This window comes from Pelobates fuscus, chromosome 4, assembly GCF_036172605.1.
Source record: "Pelobates fuscus isolate aPelFus1 chromosome 4, aPelFus1.pri, whole genome shotgun sequence".
Classification (NCBI taxonomy): Eukaryota; Metazoa; Chordata; class Amphibia; order Anura; family Pelobatidae; genus Pelobates; species Pelobates fuscus.
Genome location: NC_086320.1, coordinates 270,870,335 through 270,889,637, shown reverse-complemented (window position 1 = coordinate 270,889,637; position 19,303 = coordinate 270,870,335). Strand labels below are relative to the sequence as shown.

At 41.0% G+C, this 19,303-nt stretch overlaps 1 protein-coding gene across 1 annotated transcript in view; it reads right to left on the bottom strand.

The window, feature by feature from the left end:
* Positions 1-17,125, bottom strand: part of EZH2 (enhancer of zeste 2 polycomb repressive complex 2 subunit) — a 44,769-nt gene extending 27,644 nt beyond the window's left edge. Inside the window, exons 1-2 of the mRNA XM_063452113.1 lie at positions 17,080-17,125; positions 446-569 (exon numbers count right to left, since the gene is read on the bottom strand). Of these exons, the coding sequence (XP_063308183.1) occupies positions 446-569; positions 17,080-17,090 (135 nt within the window). The 5' untranslated portion in view covers positions 17,091-17,125. The remainder of the gene's footprint in view (positions 1-445; positions 570-17,079) is intronic.
* Between the last annotated feature and the right edge of the window lie 2,178 nt (positions 17,126-19,303).

Here is a 19,303-nt window from a genome sequence, read left to right as displayed (position 1 = left end):
AGCACCTTACCCGTTATTGCGTTTAGGAACATTACTGAGTTCAGTCTATGTGAACAATTATTTTAAAAATAATTAAAATAAGTAACAGGGAACTGAGGCTATATTTTTTTATATCTTATTACAATTTGGACTGTAGCTCATTTGTTGTGCTAATCAGTGCCTTATGTACTAGGATTAGTGATATAATACAAATTCAACTGTATGGGTGCAATGTATATGTCAGAGAGAGCAAAGCATGACTGTACTCAAATTTTGTATTTGTAAAAGATTTTTTTTTTTTTTTTCTGCTTTTCACTGGTTCATTGCACTGAACCAAGAACTTTAACAGTATTAGATGACCGTTTTTAAGCTGGGCAAGAAGAAAACACCAGCCCTGAAGGTGTTTTAGATTAGTTGCAATCCATTTAGTATTCATGCATCACATGTTTCTTATCTTTTTCGGTACCTTTACTTCATCTGCTCTCCTGAATCGCTTGAGCTGTCTCAAACGCATGTACTCCGATTTCACTCGTTTCCGCCAGCACACTGGTCCCTTCTCTGATCTCTTGCCCGTCTGGCCCATGATTATGCTGCAATATTTACAAAAATATGGGATTTACTTGTTCAGTAGTGACGTTCGATTAAATGAAAGGTATACTGTAGTTAAATGTGATCTGTATCATAATATACATTATTCTAAAGCAGCTTAAAAAATAAATAAAAATACACAAAATACATTTTCAATTATATTTTAATTCCCTTCTGTATTATGATAGTCTTCATCACAAGGGTTTAAAACACACATTTGGACAGAATAATTATGATATTCTTAACCCATTCAAAGAGTTTTTACACTCATTTCGGTATAGAAAGCCAAGGTAGAATACAGTCCATAATATCTATCCAATTACAGCAATGCACAAAGTGAATCTGTTCCACACATATTTCATAAAAGGTAAAAAGGCCTGAGCTCTGTGGAGGTTTAGCAACCAATTTAGAGGGGAACAGACACTAATTTACACACACAAAAAAACCCCCTAACAATTACACAAATAAAACATTGGAAACCACCCATAGATTGTGTTAAAGGACCACTCTAGTGCCAGGAAAACATACTCGTTTTCCTGGCACTAGAGTACCCTGAGGGTGCCCCCACCCTCAGGGACCCCCTCCCGCCGGGCTCTGGAGAGAGGAAGGGGTTAAACTTACCTCTTTTTCCAGCGCCGGGCGGGGAGCTTTCCTCCTCCTCTCCATCTTGATCGCGACGTCATCGGCTGAATGCGCATGCGCGGCAGGAGCCGCGCTCGCATTTAGCCGGTCGCATAGGAAAGCATTTACAATGCTTTCCTATGGACGCTTGCGTGCTCTCACTGTGATTTTCACAGTGAGAATCACGCAAGCGCCTCTAGCGGCTGTCAGTGAGACAGCCACTAGAGGATTTGGAGGCTGGATTAACCCTCATTATAAACATAGCAGTTTCTCTGAAACTGCTATGTTTATAAAAAAAAGGGTTAATCCTAGAGGTACCTGGCACCCAGACCACTTCATTAAGCTGAAGTGGTCTGGGTGCCTAGAGTGGTCCTTTAACTCCTCCCAACCCCCCATTTTCCTCATGAGATGCTATTTCCATTTAAATTCATATCAAATATTTTTTTTACAAAAACATTGCAAATGAAGCTGGTAAAGAAAAGCTTTGGTAAATTTCTACTCTTCTCTGTATGCTTTCTCTACATTGACTTCCGGGTGTAAAGGACAGAACTTGTTTGGCATAAAAAAGCAGCTAAGATGGAGGCACTCAATTGCAGGAAGTGTTTAATTTTTTATATTTTGCCTTTATTTTTCATCACACACACACACATATATTATACTTGCTCTGAAGTTTAGTCACCTTTTAAAAATGACTAAAACAGAAGTACCGTATGTATTGTTTGAAGGGAAATACCTTAAAATGCTTGTGGACAAAAGAGATTGCAAGCTGTTGCATGGCACTCCCATGATGCTTTGAACTTAATATACTCAATACAAAAAAAAAAAAAAAAATACTGATTTAAAATACAAGCACCATAACTGCAACATCCTGCTTTAGTGTTTATGATGCCACTGCGCAGTCCCATGGCAAGATGTCAAACCCTTTTAGTACACGTCTCACCAAGCAGCCAAACTGAATGACCCTGTAGAATAAAGAATTGCTGAAGCAGGGTTTCTGCATGGACCAGCTTTGCTCTAGAAAGCAAATCAGATTCACAAATCAGTCTGGAAGCAGATATATCCAGATAAAGACAAAGTCGTTCACTGCTTCTGCAGCGGGAGAGAATCGTGTAAAAATAGATATTGTATCCAGGTCACATAACGGGTTGATCAGAAAAACACATTTATACAATTCTGCTGAATTGGTTAAGAAGTAGCTAGCACTGGATGACTTAAACAAAACCAAAAATTCCACTAAAATCCTCTGAACCTGATGGAAGCACTGCTGGACTAAAAACGTGACTTTTTGCCCCCATTGAAGGAGTAATTACTAAAGTGGATTTAAAAAAAAGGTAATCAGTATTTTAGTAAGGCACTCCATCTGCACATGGCAGACTCCATATTTATGGAAGAGTCCTATAAAATTAAATGTACAAATATTTTGGGAGACAACGATTTGTCTGTGAGAAATTATTTCCACTCCCATATTTCCTTCCGGAGCAGGATGCTGCTGTAAAACATAACAGGACCTAAAATGTAATCCTTTGCCAGAGGGAAGCCAATAAATGCACTGAAACATTCATGCTATATAGAATCAACTTTCAAGATTAACTATTGTGTTTTTCTAAATGTATCCTTACTTTGAAATGGAGGGAGACGGGGGCTATTTTATGCATGCTAGTTGATAGACGCACAACAGACAAACGTACCATTATTCTCTACAATTGAGGAGTTATTTAACCTAGGTTATTGCCTATATTGTACACCATATAGTCTGAAGGTTAATGCCACTTACATTAGTTGGCTTAGAAGTGCTAATTTTTGCCACATGTTATACAACTAGAAACTGTTTTTTGTTTTTTTTTTTAGTTTTTTTTTTTTTTTTCCCTTACCATTTTATTTGCAATTGGTCAATTTTATTCCACTCTAGAGTTTAAAGTTGATGCATGTCTTATTTTTGTATACAAATCAACACACTTGAGCAATGGTTCTGAAAAGCAGCATGACCAAGCATTTTTTTTTTAAAATGGGGTCTCTGGGAGTTAACCCACTCAATTAAACAATAATGTTGCCTTCAACGTGTAAAAACACATTTCCCGATTTTATTTTAAGATGTATATTAAAGATTTAGCAACACAGCCGTGTTATTTCTCCATTTATTTCTATTTTCCATACAATTAAATATCCTAGGATGGTCAAGTCCCCTTTCACTTCTCTGGAATTTACACCACTGAATATCGTGTGCTAGCCCATTTTCATGAGAGGTTCCATATTCTTTGAAAATGAAATCAAAGATTTCACAGAGATATCATTAAGCCTGTGTGTATGGGTGTGTGTTTAGTTTAATTGTCCTGTTGAAAGGTGAAACATCGTCTGAGGTCTGGAGCAGTGTGTACCAGGTTTTCGTTAAGGATATCTCTTTATGTTCCTGCGTTTAGCTTTCCTAGACCCTGACCAGTCTCCTAGCCCATGCAGCGAAAACACACACAAAGTATACTACTACCTCCAACTTTCATGATTTTTGTAGTGAGAAAAGAATTCTGTGTGGCCAGCCTGACAAACTAATCAGTTGAGTGTTGCAGTGATGGCTGTCCTTCAGCAGGTCTCTGGAGATCACTTAGAGTGACCATCAGGTTCTTGATCACTTCTCTTAGCATGGCCCTACTCCCCAGATTGCTCAGTATGGCCTTGTCAACAACTGTAGCTAGAATTCTTGCGGTTAGACACTTCCTATGTCTAAGATTTATAGGTGCCACTGGGCTCCTGTGAAACTTCAATGCAACCAACATTTGGCCTCAGGGCTCTGTTTTGCTCTGATTTAATTATGGTACCTTAAACCACGTCCAATCAATTGGATGTGCACAGGTGAACTTCACATCTTAAAAATCCTCCACAAAAAATGTGATGCATCAGAGCTAAATTCCAAGTGGCACAGGAAGTGATATAATTACTTATAAATGTTATATTTCAGTTTTCTTTCTTTTGAAGAATGTAGCAAAGTTTTAAGAAATGTTTTTTACTTTGCCATTATGGGGTATTGAGTGTAGATTAATGTAGGAAAAAATAGAATTTAAACAATTACAGCATTACAGCAAGACTGCAACAAATAAATTTAAGTGGTCTAAATTTCTGAATACACACACCATTTTTAGTAACAAAATAAAAATCACTGTCCTCTTATTAAGAGAGTTTCTCATTTGTCCTTGGAAATTTCAAAACAAATAGAATAATCCGCACAAGACAATATTTCCCTTTAAGAGGTTTTCACTTATGGAGGAGTAATTTGAAATCATGAATATATCCATGGGAAAATCTGACCCAACCCACATGTTGTGGTTTGTCTGGGGTTTGTTTTTGTTTAAATTTATAATCTTTGATTATGCTTTTTTTGATAGTCGAGGCTATTAAGAAGGGAAACCAAACACTTGAAAACAGGCTACTGATCTGTGTTAACTGCTAGCTAGTAATATTTGAGAGAACCTAACAGAGAAATGTTATATTGAAAACTAAAAATAAACAAATCACCTATAGCTAAACTGTGCCTTCCAAGGCACTTGAACTGTCAAAAGTGTCTAAGTAAGTAGCTAACTGATAAAAAAAAAAAAAAAAAAAAGAGCAGTCTGTGATTTGGTTGGTTAGAAGGTCATTATAAAATTGGTCAGAATACCAAGGTGAAGTTCTGGATAAGCAATGTCGGGATCCATACATCTCTCCAAGCAAACAACAGAACCAAGCCCCAATGTGCGTGTGCTCAGATCAGTAGCTCCGTGGCCTCTACTTGCTGTGACACAGAACAGGGTTTAGAGCTATTCGTATACAACACAGTTTAGTAAATAATCCTTCATTTTTGAGCAAGCCTAGAACAAAAACAAAGTGGTTTTCCTGACACCATAGTGCCCTGAGGGTGCCCCCACCTTCATGGTCCCCCCTACCATGGTGCTGAAGGTGCTAAAAGGGGTTACATTAACCCCTTATGGATCAAACGTCTGGAATAAAAGGGAATCATAACATGTCATGTGTCCTTCAGGGGTTAAACGTTAAAACCCCTTCAGCAGCTTACCTTATTCCAGCGCTGCCGACGTCAGCTCCCCCTTCCGACATCACTGTAGCCGAATGAGCATGCGCGGCAGTTGGCGCGCGCATTCAAAGTGTCCATAGGAAAGCATTTCTCAATGCTTTCCTATGGACGCTCTGCGAGATGGAGGCATAATATGCCTCCAGCGTCGCAGATGTGCCTCTAGTGGCTGTCCAGAAGACAGCCACTAAAGGCTGGCTTAACCCCAAATGTAAACATAGCAGTTTCTCTGAAACTGCCAAGTTTGCATCTGAAGGGTTGAAACCTGAGGGACCTAGCACCCAGACCACTTCATTGAGCTGAAGTGGTCTGGGTAACTAGAGTGTCCCTTTAAGTTTTATTTCAAAACTACCTCACAATCCGGAAAAATACCTGTTTATTCTTCAATTAAAGTAGTCTTGGTGCTTAGCGTATCTCTTTAAACTACACATTTCTATTAATTGGCACTTTTAAAGAGACATATGGAGGGGAGAGTGTGTTAACCCTTAATACACGAGCACAATGAAGTGCATTAAGGGAATGGAATGTCCCTTTAAACATGTATTGTATAGAGGCAAGCAACACCTCACCTAGCACATATGCTATTTTTAAATGTTCATTCAACAGAAGACAATGAAAAAATACAAATAAAATAAAAAATGTTGAAGCAACTTTCCACATTGACTGCAATATGAAATACTCAACTTTTTGTCATGGGAAATCCCAAAAGCCTTAACGTATTTCTAGATGAAGTATCTACTCATTATATGAATGAGAAGGAAAGTCCGATTAACCTGTGAAGTCATCAGTTTCCTGTGACAACTAGTCAATAGTTACATTTCCACTTACAGAAAGGAACACCACTAAACTTATTCCTCTTCCATTTTAAATTATGAGAAATGTAGGCAAGAACTGTAATTTTGCACTAAACGGCGCACACACTGCTACAGACAAAAACATTTCAGTTACATGGGGATAAAAAAAATAAAATATTTTTTTGTGTTAGGGAACATAAGCGCAGTGCCTCACTTATGTTTCATTGATCTGGAGGTAAAATGGCAGCTTTATCCCACCTCTCATATCAGCTAAGTAGTGCTAGATTTTTATAGTCTAGTATTCAGAATCAAAATAAAGTTTAAAGTGTATTAACCAATCAGGGTGTTTAAGTTAACCTATCATGACTGATATAGTATGGTGATTTCAGTAGAACTTTAATATACGCAAGTTTACTTGTGTGTATGAACACTGATCAGTCACAACATTAAAACCACTGACTGGTGAAGAGAATAGAATTGCTTATATCATTCACAGTGGCACATGTCTATTAGGCAGCAAGTAAACAGTCAGTTCTTGAATTTAATGTGGTGGAAGAAGGAAAAACGGGAAAGCGCAAACAGAATTGATTATTAGATATGTTGGAAATTAGTTTTTTTTTTTTTTTTTTAAATGCATAGAATCTGGGCTTCCAATGTAACGTGTGTTAGGTGTGCAACTAGCCCCCAGTACACAATTAAGAATTCGTCTGGATGTGCAGTGTGTGAATCAGAAATACTGCACATCGGCTCCTACCAACATGATCACATCAAATCACTGACGTGTTTACGGCAGTTGGAGTAACCTTGTTTTATAGTGTTTAAGTGTTTTATAAGGGTCTGGAGTGTCCCTTTAAGAATGCTGTATAGTGTAGGATTGTTACACATCTGTTCGGAACATAGGAAAGTTTCATACACCTATAAAGCACATCACAGCTTTGGAAGCGCTACATGGCCAGCATACAGATGGACAGCATGTCAACTAAACCAGGGCTTGACAAATTCGCTTGGAATCTAGGAGCCAGAGAAATCAACGCCGAAAATACAATTCGTAAAAAGACACTATAGTCACCAGAGACACTACAGCTTAATGTAGTTCTAAAGTCTATATCCTGTCCCTGAACACTTTTCAATGTAAACTAACAAAAGGCAGTGCTTACATTGCTGCTTGGTGACACTATTAGCGACAGTCACTCAAACGGCCTCTAGAGGTTTTGCCTGGGCAAGTGCTTCACACTGTGCAGCACCTACGTTAAAGATCCCTATAGGGATGCATTGATTCAGTGGCATTGCCGTGCATGCGCAATAGCCTCGCAATGCTTTCCTATGGAACTGATGATCTCAGCCATGTAGGTGGGGCCAGCCGTGGCGTCATCAGCACGGCATGGGATAAAAAGGTGAGTAAAAACACCTTTTCCCATGTGGTTGGAGGTAACGCTCACAAATAATTACTTTAAGAACAATAATTTAAATCCACCCAGTCCCCCTATCTTTGGAGAGCTGGGGTGGATGGGTTTTCCTTGGGGTCCAGTGGGGCTGCTGTCAACTCCCTGCTTAGCTCCCTTTCGCACTGTTCCCGGCATCACTGCAAGGTTCGTGAGGGAGCAGAGCAGGGAGATTACAGCCGCCTCCCTCCCTCAGCAATAAATGAGCCGGCCGCCCCAAACCCTCCGTCAGCCACCTGCCTCTGCTCTCAGGCAGCTAGTCACCTTGGGGGCTGAACAGGCTCACAAACCACAGGACATTTCCTGGTCGCCATGGCCACCTGATGCCTGGGACTTGTCAAGCCCTGAACTAAACAAATATATTTTTCATAGAAACGACCTTTAAGAGTCTACAGTTTTGTAAAGGAACACAAACATGTATCCTGATCATCTAGCCCCCCTGAATATTATAAAATCTTACTTTTATTCAAGTCTGCAGTTACTGCCTCTACTCCTGATCTGCCTACTTGGTTAACATCAGACGTTGTGTTCTAAGCCAATCACAATGCTTTCCCATAGGATTGGCTGAGCTTGTCAAGGAGACAGATCAGGGGCAGAGCCAAAGAGCCCTGGCAAACAGCATTTCTTCATAGACATGTGTTGAATCAATGCACCTCTGAGGAAAGTTCAGTGTCTCCATGCAGAGGGAGGAGACACTGAGGGTGGAGCACAATGTGCAGCACTGTCCCAGGAAGCATCTCGAGCAGCCATCTGAGGAGTTGCCATTGGAGTATTCCCTAGGCAGTAATGTCAACACTGCATTTTCTCTGAAAGGACAGTGTTTACAGGGGGGAAAAAAACCCTGAAGGGACAGATTAAACTCACCAGAACAAATACAATAAGTTGTTCTGGTGACTATAGTGTCACTTTAATCACTCTTCAAGAAATTGCTGAGCAGAAAATATTTTTCATAACTGTGTTGTATATGCAACTAAAAGTGTAATAAAAAAAAATTGGAAAAAATAAAACACCTCCACCAGGTTTCAAAATATGTAATATCAGACAGAACACAGCAAAGCAAGTAGAAAAAAGAAACTGACATTTCACCCCTTTCTTTCAAGCCTAGACATCCATGTTTCATTGGGGCACACCCAGCTTTCTGATCTGACTTAATGCTAATGCACATTTCAATTCTATATTTCACTGCCTAAGTGTCTTGCTTGATTAACATCTACCTTTGCATTCATGTTAAAGAAAAGAAAAAAATTAGTGTACATTTCTGTTCTGCAATTGGACAAAATTTATTATAAGCACAAAGAAAAAAAAAAGAAAGAAAAAATGATGTATATTTTGAACTGAAGAGAGAAACCATAAAATTCCACCAAACACCATGGAAAAATAATGGGATTAAGATTCTCGTAGATTTCAACTCACCAGTTGGGATCATGAACTTTATCGATATTCAGGATAGATACAATCTATCTGATAAATAATTTTTTGACATTCTTAAGACCAAGAAACTTCTTGAAGAAAAGCTCTATTACTGAGAATTCCTTTTTAGACAACTTTATAGCAAATCACTATAACCTAGTATCTAGAGTTATTAAACTAATGGATACAGTCTCAGAAGTAGTTAGAGCATCCTCACTCATCAAATGGGAAACGGATTTAGGGGAAACACTTACAGATGATAAATAGTATAAAGCCTGGTCCACTACAAGAAAATCAATACATTCTGTTAATTTGTTTCAAGTGCATTTAAAAATATTTCACAGATGGTATATGGTCCCTACAAGGGTGCATAAAAATCAATGCATCAAAGTCAGAAACATGTTGAAAACGTAAACACCAGGGTAATATGCTTCATATATGGCGGGAATGTGAAGGTCTTGAAAAGATAAAACTTAACTTTCACTCTTTAATTTGGAATGTCGTTGGTACTTAAATATTGGTTACTCCGCAGTTCTTATTCCATATGGATATGCAGAGACTGACCAAACCTAAAAACCTCATTCTCATAAATTTTCTCTTGGCAATTAAGATCTCCTTCACTAGGTACTGGCTTAAAACCAAAATTCCCCCATTGGAACAAAATCTTAGCTTAGTTAGATAATCCGTTTGATATGGAAAAATATTATTTATGTGCTCAACTCTATGATGGATAGATACGAAGTGGTTTGGCAATCCTGAAGTACATATAGAAATAAATTGGAGATGTTGATTATGATATAACTGACTAAAATAACACAAAAATTTAAAATTAAATAAAAAAAATGGACACAAACAAGAGTTCAGCTAATGGACACCTCCCTTGTCCACAACAAACTCTGACTCTGTGATGGAGTGACCTTGACCCTATGACCAATATCTAAAACACATTGTTTCTCTCTTCTTTGACACAAAAATGAATTGGAGGCCAACATGATGTAAAATACAAAGACAACATGGGACAAGCTGCTGCTGCTGCTGGTAATCTGTGCATGTCAGAGAAGGTGTAGTTTGTATGCTTGTATGGGTCAGTGTGTGTTGGTGGATAAGTGCTGTGTATTTGTATCAGTGCATCACAGCCACATAAAACCAGCACACACAACATACAACAGGGCTTGACAATTTATCTTTGAATCTAATGGACAGCAATAATATAAATATACTACCAAAGCTTTATTTTCAACAGCAAATATACCATTATTAAAGGAACACAGTCACAAGAACCACTACAATTTAATGTAGAGGATCTGGTGTCTATAGCCTGTCCCTGCAGGCTTTTCAATGTAAACACTGCCTTTTCAGTTAAAAGGCAGTGTTTACATTACTGCCTATTAACACCTCTAGTGGCAGTCACTCAAATAACCACTAAACATAGCCAGCATTCGCCCCTTTCTAACGCAAGATGCTACCAAGGAGCTTGTGTCCATGCTCTTGCATGGATTATTGTAACCCTCTCTTAATTCTAGCGGGCACTGCAGTTTTTGGGAAGACCAGTCTGTAATGAATTCTGCTGCCAGTTTGATTTTCCTCTCCAGTCGGTGCTCTCACATCTCACCCCTCGATCAGTCCTTACATTGGCTTCCTGTATCCTATAGGAGTTAATTTAAAGTACTAATCAATACCTATATAAAGCATTGAACAATTTCAGCCCCGCTTATATCTCTTTACAGATCCATAGGTATGCCCCTTCTCTGTCTCTCCACGCTGCCCATGAAATTCTCCTGTCTGCTGCTCGCACCCATACGGCCAACTCTCGCTTGCAGGACTTCTTGCGGGCGATTCCCTTCCTATGGAATAGCTTGCCTACCGCCATCAGACTCTCCCCTAGTCTTCAATCGTTTAAAAAGTGCCTTAAAACCCATATCTTTAGGAAAGCTTATGGCCTCCCAGAGTAACCTCCAAGTCATATTCCTGTCCCTTTCTCTCTCCTAAGAGCTGCACTCTACTCTCTCCTCCAGCTCTGCTTCACACCCACCTTATTAAATTGCCATCTTCTGTCCTATTGTGTTTTATACTTGGCAATAATAATAAAGTGCCTCTGCATGAAGGCGCCAAACTTTTCCCTTAGAGATTCATTGTTTCAATGAATCTCCATGGGGAGATGCCGACTGGTGCAGCATATTTCCACACATGCTCAATAGCTTCCAATGCTTTCCTAAGGGAAAGCATTGGATTGGCTAAGAGGTTCAAGATTGATAATCTCAGCCTTGGAGGCGGACCAGCCACATCGAGACGGGCACAGTGTTGGGAAAAAAGGCAAATGAAAACATCATTCCCATGCAATTGGAGGAGGGCTGGCTGGTCAACTAAACACACACTAACGTGACAGACATGCTTTCACACACTAGAAGTATTTTGTTTTTATTTGACACACACACACACACACATTCATAGATAGATGTAGACAAATAGAAATACAGACGACAGATACACACATAAAAATACACATTTTTTGGCTACACTCTTGTTTTCTACCTTTTGGGCATGGAGGGTGGCAACAGCAGGTGACTAAGTTAGTGGGGTTGGCTGTGGCTGATGGGAGTGGGATGTCGCTGGTCCAGACTCTCCCTCCCCCCTCCCCCCTTTCTCTCTAAGCCCATGCAGGTCTGTGCTCCAGGGCTGCACCAGGAAATGGGCTGTATGGAATGAAGGTGTGGGGCGAGCAGAGATGTCTTTACCTGGTGCCCTGACAGCTTGCCCTTTTCCATGCGCGGCCTCAACACCAGGCAGAAGTAATTAAAGTTCCCTTCATTTATTCCCAGTGCGCGGAGTGCTACACAGGGATAGAGAGGAGGAATAGGCTGACAAATTCCCAGGCGCCAGCACAAAATGCCTAGTTGCCATGGTGACGTGGTATTTTCAAACACTGACATACAGCCAGCGCAAGCACACAGCAAACAATTGATCTTGGCTAATGATTTAGGTAAACTAGAAAAATGGTCAGAGTTCTGGCAACTGACATTTAATGTGGATAAGTGCAAGATAATGCATCTTGGACGTAAAAACCCAAGGACAGAGTACAGAATATTTAGAACATCTGAGGAAAGGGATTTAGGGGTGATTATTTCTGATGACTTAAAGGTAGGCAGACAATGTAATAGAGCAGCAGGAAATGCTAGCAGAATGCTTGGTTTTATAGGGAGAGGTATTAGCAGTAGAAAGAGGGAAGAGCTCATGCCATTGTACAGAACACTGTTTCCAGAAACAATATGGCCACACAGGTGTAACTATTTATATAAAATATACATCACAGTATTTACAAAAAGGGTATTTTGACACTTTACACTGACATTAAACTGTGAATCACTGCTAAATATTGTAGTAAAATTGTTTTTTTTTTCAGATTTTTGACACACAAGGTATGTTAATGTGTATTTTGTAAAACTAATGTTTACAACTCCTGTACAAAACCTTATTTTGTGCTCATCTATATCTAGGGACTACTAAACTACCCCCCAATGTAGGCCTTTGCCACAATCCTTAAAGCTAAAGTGCCATATAAGTCCAGACCACTTTTACATTTTTTACAATTAAAATCTTGATAGATGAATTTGATGGGCCTGTGTCTCATTTTGGGGCATTATAGCCATTTGACTGTTCAAGTTACCCCACAAAGGGCTAACATTTGTGAAGGTTGACACTCCAAGGTATATGTTGTATATTGCAGCTTAACATGATTTTCTTTTTCCTCAGGCCAGTAGTGAAGTGTTGCACATTGGCAATGTAACAGAGCACTGTGGTAGAGGTCTGCTAACATCCAAAATGCACCAAAAAGTGAAGGGTCATAGGCTGCACAAAGACAAAACAGATACATTCGGCCATGAGGCCTTTAATCATGTATCATGATCACAAAATGTATCTGTTTTGTCCTTGATTCCACAATAACCCTATCTGGATATTCACCCTATGCTGTGCAGCCTGTGGCTCTTCACTTTGGGATGACTTTTTCACCAGTTTATGATTATGTGTCTCCATCACATTTTTGTGACGTTAATAAAAAAGTTATTATTAACTTTGGTATTTTAAATGTGTATATGTCATACTATATAGCGATGTATGTTTTGGCACTTAATGACAATTACATATGGATCATGTGATGCTGACGTTATTTACCCGCAAATTTCAAATGTCTACATATATTAAAAAATATATATTTCCAGGATCACTGTAAAACTTTGATAATAGCAGATTATTACTATTATTACTCTTCTATTTCTGCTGCTGCAAAGTCAAGTCTATATCCTATGATTGGGATTTATACCACCTGAACCTAGTGGATTGAGCAATACCATATTTGCTCATAAAAGTGTAAGAAGGATTCTATTTTTTATATCTTATACTTACTATAACAGTCTACAATACGTCTCTATACTTCTCTTCCATTTATGCCTGCACCACTTCACATCCATACAAGAGACGCTTTTTGGCCTAATGTACGAATAAGATACCTACTCTGATTATCTCTTTACTAGTTGTGAACTTACTTTACTATTGAGCAGTGATGGCAAACATTTTTGAGCCAGAGTGCCCAAACCGCAATACAAACCAACTTTTTTCCCTCAAAGTGCCAACATGGCAATTAAACCTGAATACTGAGGTTTAAAGTTTCGAAAAAACAACTCATACAGTTGTCCAAGCTAATTAACATCTTTTGTTTTAAAAGAACACAAGAGTGCTTTTTTTTTTTAATTCACTTTTTTTGCCACCCAGTCTCCTTACCTGTAGAAGCACTAGGGCGGATTTACAGTCCCCTGGTGTCCAGTGTGGGCTGCTGCTGTGCACCTCTGAGTGAGCTCTGATCGATATGAGCACTGCCTGTATAGCTCCCTTGCGCATCCTGGACCGGAATGACATCACATTCCGGCTCCTGGGATCTCAACAGGGGTGCTATACAGGGAGTGCTCACATGGAGCTCCCCTGCTGGCCATACACCTCCCATCTGCAAGTGGTGCACATCAGGCAGGCTGACACTCGGCACCGAGCAGCATATTTCAAGTAGCTGCTCAGCGCCAAGAGAGCACGCACAATGCTGCACTATGGAGAAGCTGAGGAGACCCTCACACCTAGCGCACTACCACAGGACAGCATATTTGGAGGGGGTATTAGCTCCCTCTGACCCCCACAACTCACCCCCCACCTTCTGGCACATGGGTGTGGTGCACCTGCATAGGATTGGCCATGCTACTATGCATTGCCGCTGGGGGGCCTAAGGCTGCTAACCGTCGCCCACCCGGCGGCGTGCCCACAAAGTGCTCGGCGTGCCAGCTGTGAGTTTGCCATCACTGCTATAGATCATCTCCCATGCTGAGGATCCATTACAATAGGACTCCCAACTCAAGCATCCACAAACAAGGATGGTACTGTTCAAGCATAACAAGTAGAGATGGCTGATATATAAAGTGTAAGTGCATTCCTTTATTCCTATTTACTCCCATATCAGCACATTCTACACTATTGCATTCCTATTTTTTTTTTTTTTTGCTTCCACATATTGTGCACCTTGGGACACAACACCCAGCCTTGATGCAAGCAACTAATATTTTTGCCAGGAAGAGAGACTTCTGGTCTCGATGATTGTGCTGACTAGTAAAAATTAGAGGACTTTTATTTGAGCTTTATGTACTAGTTTCTATATAGTATACCTTGTATTATCTAATCATTTTAGCACAAATTAGAGATCAGGTCTCTGCAGTATCATTGCTCAGTTCACTGTCATTTAGTTTAAATCACTGGTTTTGTTAATGCAGGCCTAGCCACATCTCCCATGGCTGCAAAAAAAACAACAAAAAACTGGTTTCATTTGCTATCAAATGTAACATACTTTAGAAGTTTTTAATCTAAATTGAACTTTACAGGAAGCTACTCCAGGGTATTAACAGTGCAGGAGATAAATTCTAAATTAAACAGATTTTGCTATAAGGGAGGAGGACTCTTTACAGGAGGTGTTAAGGAAAGATGTGTAAGTTACATGCAGGGAGGTGTGACTAAGGCTGCATAATCAAAGTGATTTAATTCCTAAACGGCAAAGAATTAAGCAGGGAGACTACAGGGATATTATCTATACAACAAAACTACTTCAGTAAACTAAATATGTTCCGGTGACTATAGTGTGCCTTTAACTTTAAGGCAGCACTGACACTTATGTGTTTTTCCATAATGACCCCTCATGAAAAACTCAACCTGGATTGGAATTTCATAGAGATTCTAACACAGTCATACAAATGTCCCATGCATCTAGAAATGTATGCCAAATGTGGCAAAAAATAAATAAAAATGAAGAAGCAGCTTTGACCACCACAACTGGCCATCGCCCAATAGCAACATAAGAATAAACCAGTAACATTGGATCCTGGCCAATGAGATGAAGATAAGAGTGATAGAACATGCCTTGCCAATCTCCTGCAAGAAGTCACCATAAAGGCAGACATGTCACCTTGGCAGTCCTACAAGTGACAGTACCGCTAAAGACTGAAAAGAAAAAAAAAAAAATAACCCATGGCATTTTTCTGAACGTGAAGAAAGAACTAATATGGTTTGACAGATCAAGCTGGGATGGTGCCAGGGAACATATGGTACCAAAACCACTACATTGAGCTGCAGTGTTTATAGGGATTCTTTAACCCCTTAAGAACCAAACTTCTGGAATAAAAGGGAATCATGACATGTCACGTGTCCTTAAGGGTTAAACTATTTAACTTGGGCAATTACCTGGGACTTGAAAAAAATAAATGCTTTGACAGTTGCACCAATTGGCGATCCACTGAAATATCATGAAGACCCCCAAAAAATACTGTTGCAAGTGAAGAGGAAGTGTTCTTTGAGTTTAAGAGTCATTACCCCTCTATTTCCCCCCCCCCCCCCAAAAAAAACGCATCTAACAGATCATAGTATATCCAATGAGCCATATTACTATAACCTTACAATAATACAGCAAAAGTATTGCAAACATGTCATATTTCAATTTTAATAACAATGTTAGTGGTCAGAATGTTCCTATTTTAGAAAAAGCTTATTTAACACAATATGGTTTACTGAAATGTTTTAAAAAGGACAATTAACATCTACAAGAATCGCAGCTGTCAAACCTTCAGTAGAAAATAACCGTAAAGTTTAAAAACAAAAAGGAGGAAGACAAATATATAGTTACTTTAACTATTAACAGACTTACAAAATTCACGTTAATAAAGCTGTTAAAAATGTGTAGGTTTGGTTACTTTTTATGAAGTTATGCTATGTAGGAAAAAAACAAATACATTAAAATATAAATCCTTAAACCTTGTGAAGAGGATACAATGAAACAATCTAAGTTTTGCTATGTATGAGTGACTTGTTCAAATAATAATAAAGTATTTAACCAGGAAAGGTACATTCAGATTACTCTGGTTTCCAAGTACGTCCTGGGGATGTTACCTTAGCCCAACATCCAGGGGTTGTTACTATCACCCAATTTAATGGTACTCATTTTATCTACCTCGGAAGGATGAAGGGCTGAGTCAACCCTGCCGGGATTTGAAAAATATATGCTTATCAACACTGCAAGTGCTGCTTTTCTAAGGGAGGGGGAGAGTCAGTATAAGCATTTAAGTTTCACTGCATACTAGAATCTATATCCAGTTCCTGGTGACCTCTCTTAGCAAGTATTCGTGCCACCATATTGGTTTTTAAGCTATATGTTCATTTCAAATAAGAGTAAGCTCCACTGCCAAATCAGCCCACCAATATTTATTTATGAATCTATTTAATGAATAGCAAGGGGACACCTTGCCAAGAGAACACACATTGTCATGGTGTGCTTGTACCGAAAGTATTACACTTTTTTTTATTTTTGTTCTTCACTTCCTACGCACAGATCCTCAGTGAACACTATGATCTGGAAAGGAACACATTATGATCTACACCCAAAGCGCACACAGCCATTCACCCAGCCCTGAACTAGAGGCATACAAGCACACATTGCCCGGGGAAGAGGTTACGGTCCTGCAGCAGGTCCTGTATAACACTCTCTCTCCAGTCTAGCTCCCTGGAGGATCATTACCCAAGGTGCCCCTGTACCTGCAGACCCCCATTCACAGAGCCTGGGAGCCCCTCCTCCTCCACTGCCGGGGGCAGCCCCTTTGTCCTCGTCTGCACTCACCGATAGCCCATATCCCAGCCATGCACACCACAACCAAGCGCTATTACCGTGTGCGCGACTTCACGGTCCTCCGTTTCTACTTCCTCCTCCTCCGCCGTTCCCTCCGACCTCCGCCTGCAATGACCCCCCCCCTAACACTAACACACACTACCCGCCGGTCCCGGGCGCCAAACTAACCTCCCTGTCCCCTCCCCTCTCCCAGCCTGGAGACACGCCCACACCGGAGCCTAGCCCAGCCTTCTCCCATTGGCTGAGCAAGCGGCGCCCGGCTCGCAGCACACCAATAGCAAAGCAAAGAGGGAAACGAAGCCGGCGCCAGCCCCGCCCTCTCCCCGTCCGCCGTGCACTCGGGCTTCCTTTGTTCTGCTCAGCTCGTGCACGCGCACCGCTTTCCGTCCCTCCAGCTCTCGCTCACACCGGAACTAGGGATTGTCCGCTTTCTCACAGCTACTAATAAAGTTGTTTCACATTTTTTTTTAATTCTAACCAGCACGCTGCTCTCAGTTTGTTTTTTTAATCTGCCCATTGGGTGCCCCCAGCTGTGTAGACTACTCCCAGGATGCTCAGCCAGCAGTGGCATGCAGCAGCTAGGGAGCCAGAAGGCAGTGTTACACAGTTCTCTCATGGACAGCCGACTCGTACAATCATAACAGGAGAGACCTAGCTGCCGCTTTAACAACTACAACTCCCATGATGCTTCCTAACTGGGGAAAGCAATAGATGTAAGGTATGCTAGGCTATTGGCCACCGAACGTGGAGAGATTCTACGAATGTGGGGTTTGCAGTAATAAGCCGATATTCGTAGCTTTCCTAGTGTTTGTTAATAATGCCGGCAGTCTTAGCTCCGCATTGGCTCGGATACTATAGTAAGCCCGCTCGGCTCCCGGTGAGGGCCGGCATGGATAGCCAGTAGCATTTGGCGCGGTATGAGCGGGAGACGGTTGAGAGTTTAAATTGTAAGTTCTACGCAGACCGTGACGTCACGGCGTTTGAGAGACTGTCACTCCGCTACACACACACACACACAAGGAGAGCGGGAGATCAGGAAGTGCTTGTGAGTTGGTCAACTCGGGTGTCCGCGAGATGAAACACCAGTGGCAAAATTCAGATTAATTAGACCAGGCTGCTAGGGTTAGTCACTGAAAATAAAAATTGTGTCAATTTCACACTTAAAGGGACAGCATAGGCACACAGGCCAATGGGATTCTAACAGATTATGTGTCGTTTAAATGATGCTGGACGTCTTCAATTTTTTCACGAGGAAATTCAGTGTTAGAGAAAAAACAATTTCAAAGTATTGAGGCAATGTTTTCCAAAGGGAAGGGGAGGGGGGGGGGGCATATCCAAATCACCTAGATCAGATCAGGGGTTTAGAAATTTTATGAAAGTCATATTTTTGTTCCATAGAATCGCGGCTAAGTGCCGCTGGAGGAGTGACCGGGAAAATAGTTCCAGGGCATTCGTGGCTAAGTCCCCCTGAAGTCTATTTGCCGTTTTGGTCCATGCGAACAAGTTGGCTGCCACTACGTGTTTGAATGGCGGCCACTTCAACTGTTCGGGAGTTCAAAGAACCATTTTTTAATGTCTCAATAACCACAAATAGGGTCTCCCAACCACAATAAATTAATAGTCACAGGGTAAAAGTCTGGCAAGTAGTACCCTCCAAAAAACAGTGGTGAGGTCACTTTTGCCACATATCTCCCTCCCTAAGGGGAGACTAACCAGGTACCTGACCTCCTGTCGGTCGGAAATTGAGTTTGTCGAATAGCCCATCCACACGTAAAGACTGGTACTCCTGGCTTCTTGGTTGCTCTCCGCCTGGTAGTTGGTGTTACTTGGTGGGCAGAGACCGCAGCCAGTGTTAAAGCTGGGTAATTGTGAGGGATGCCAGTTCCAGGATCAAGGACAAGGGGAGGGCAGAGGCCAACTGTGCTCTGCCCTGTTGCCAGCGCTTCTGCTAGTATGGGGTCAGCGAATACTACCCCCAGGACCTGGTTGCAGATCTGCTGTGGAGAGGAGGGATCGCCTACCTCCTCCTGGCATTCCTGTGGTGTTGGGTGTGGATCTGGACCGGCTGTCCACCATCCCTGTAGGTCTGGTGCAGAGATCGCAGTCCCATCTGCACCATTGGGGTCAGGGGTGCTGTACCCTTGTGGTTGATGAGGAGGATCAGTTGTCTCCTCTCCCGGTATCTCCGACTGCTGTTGGAGGGAGAGACCGGTTG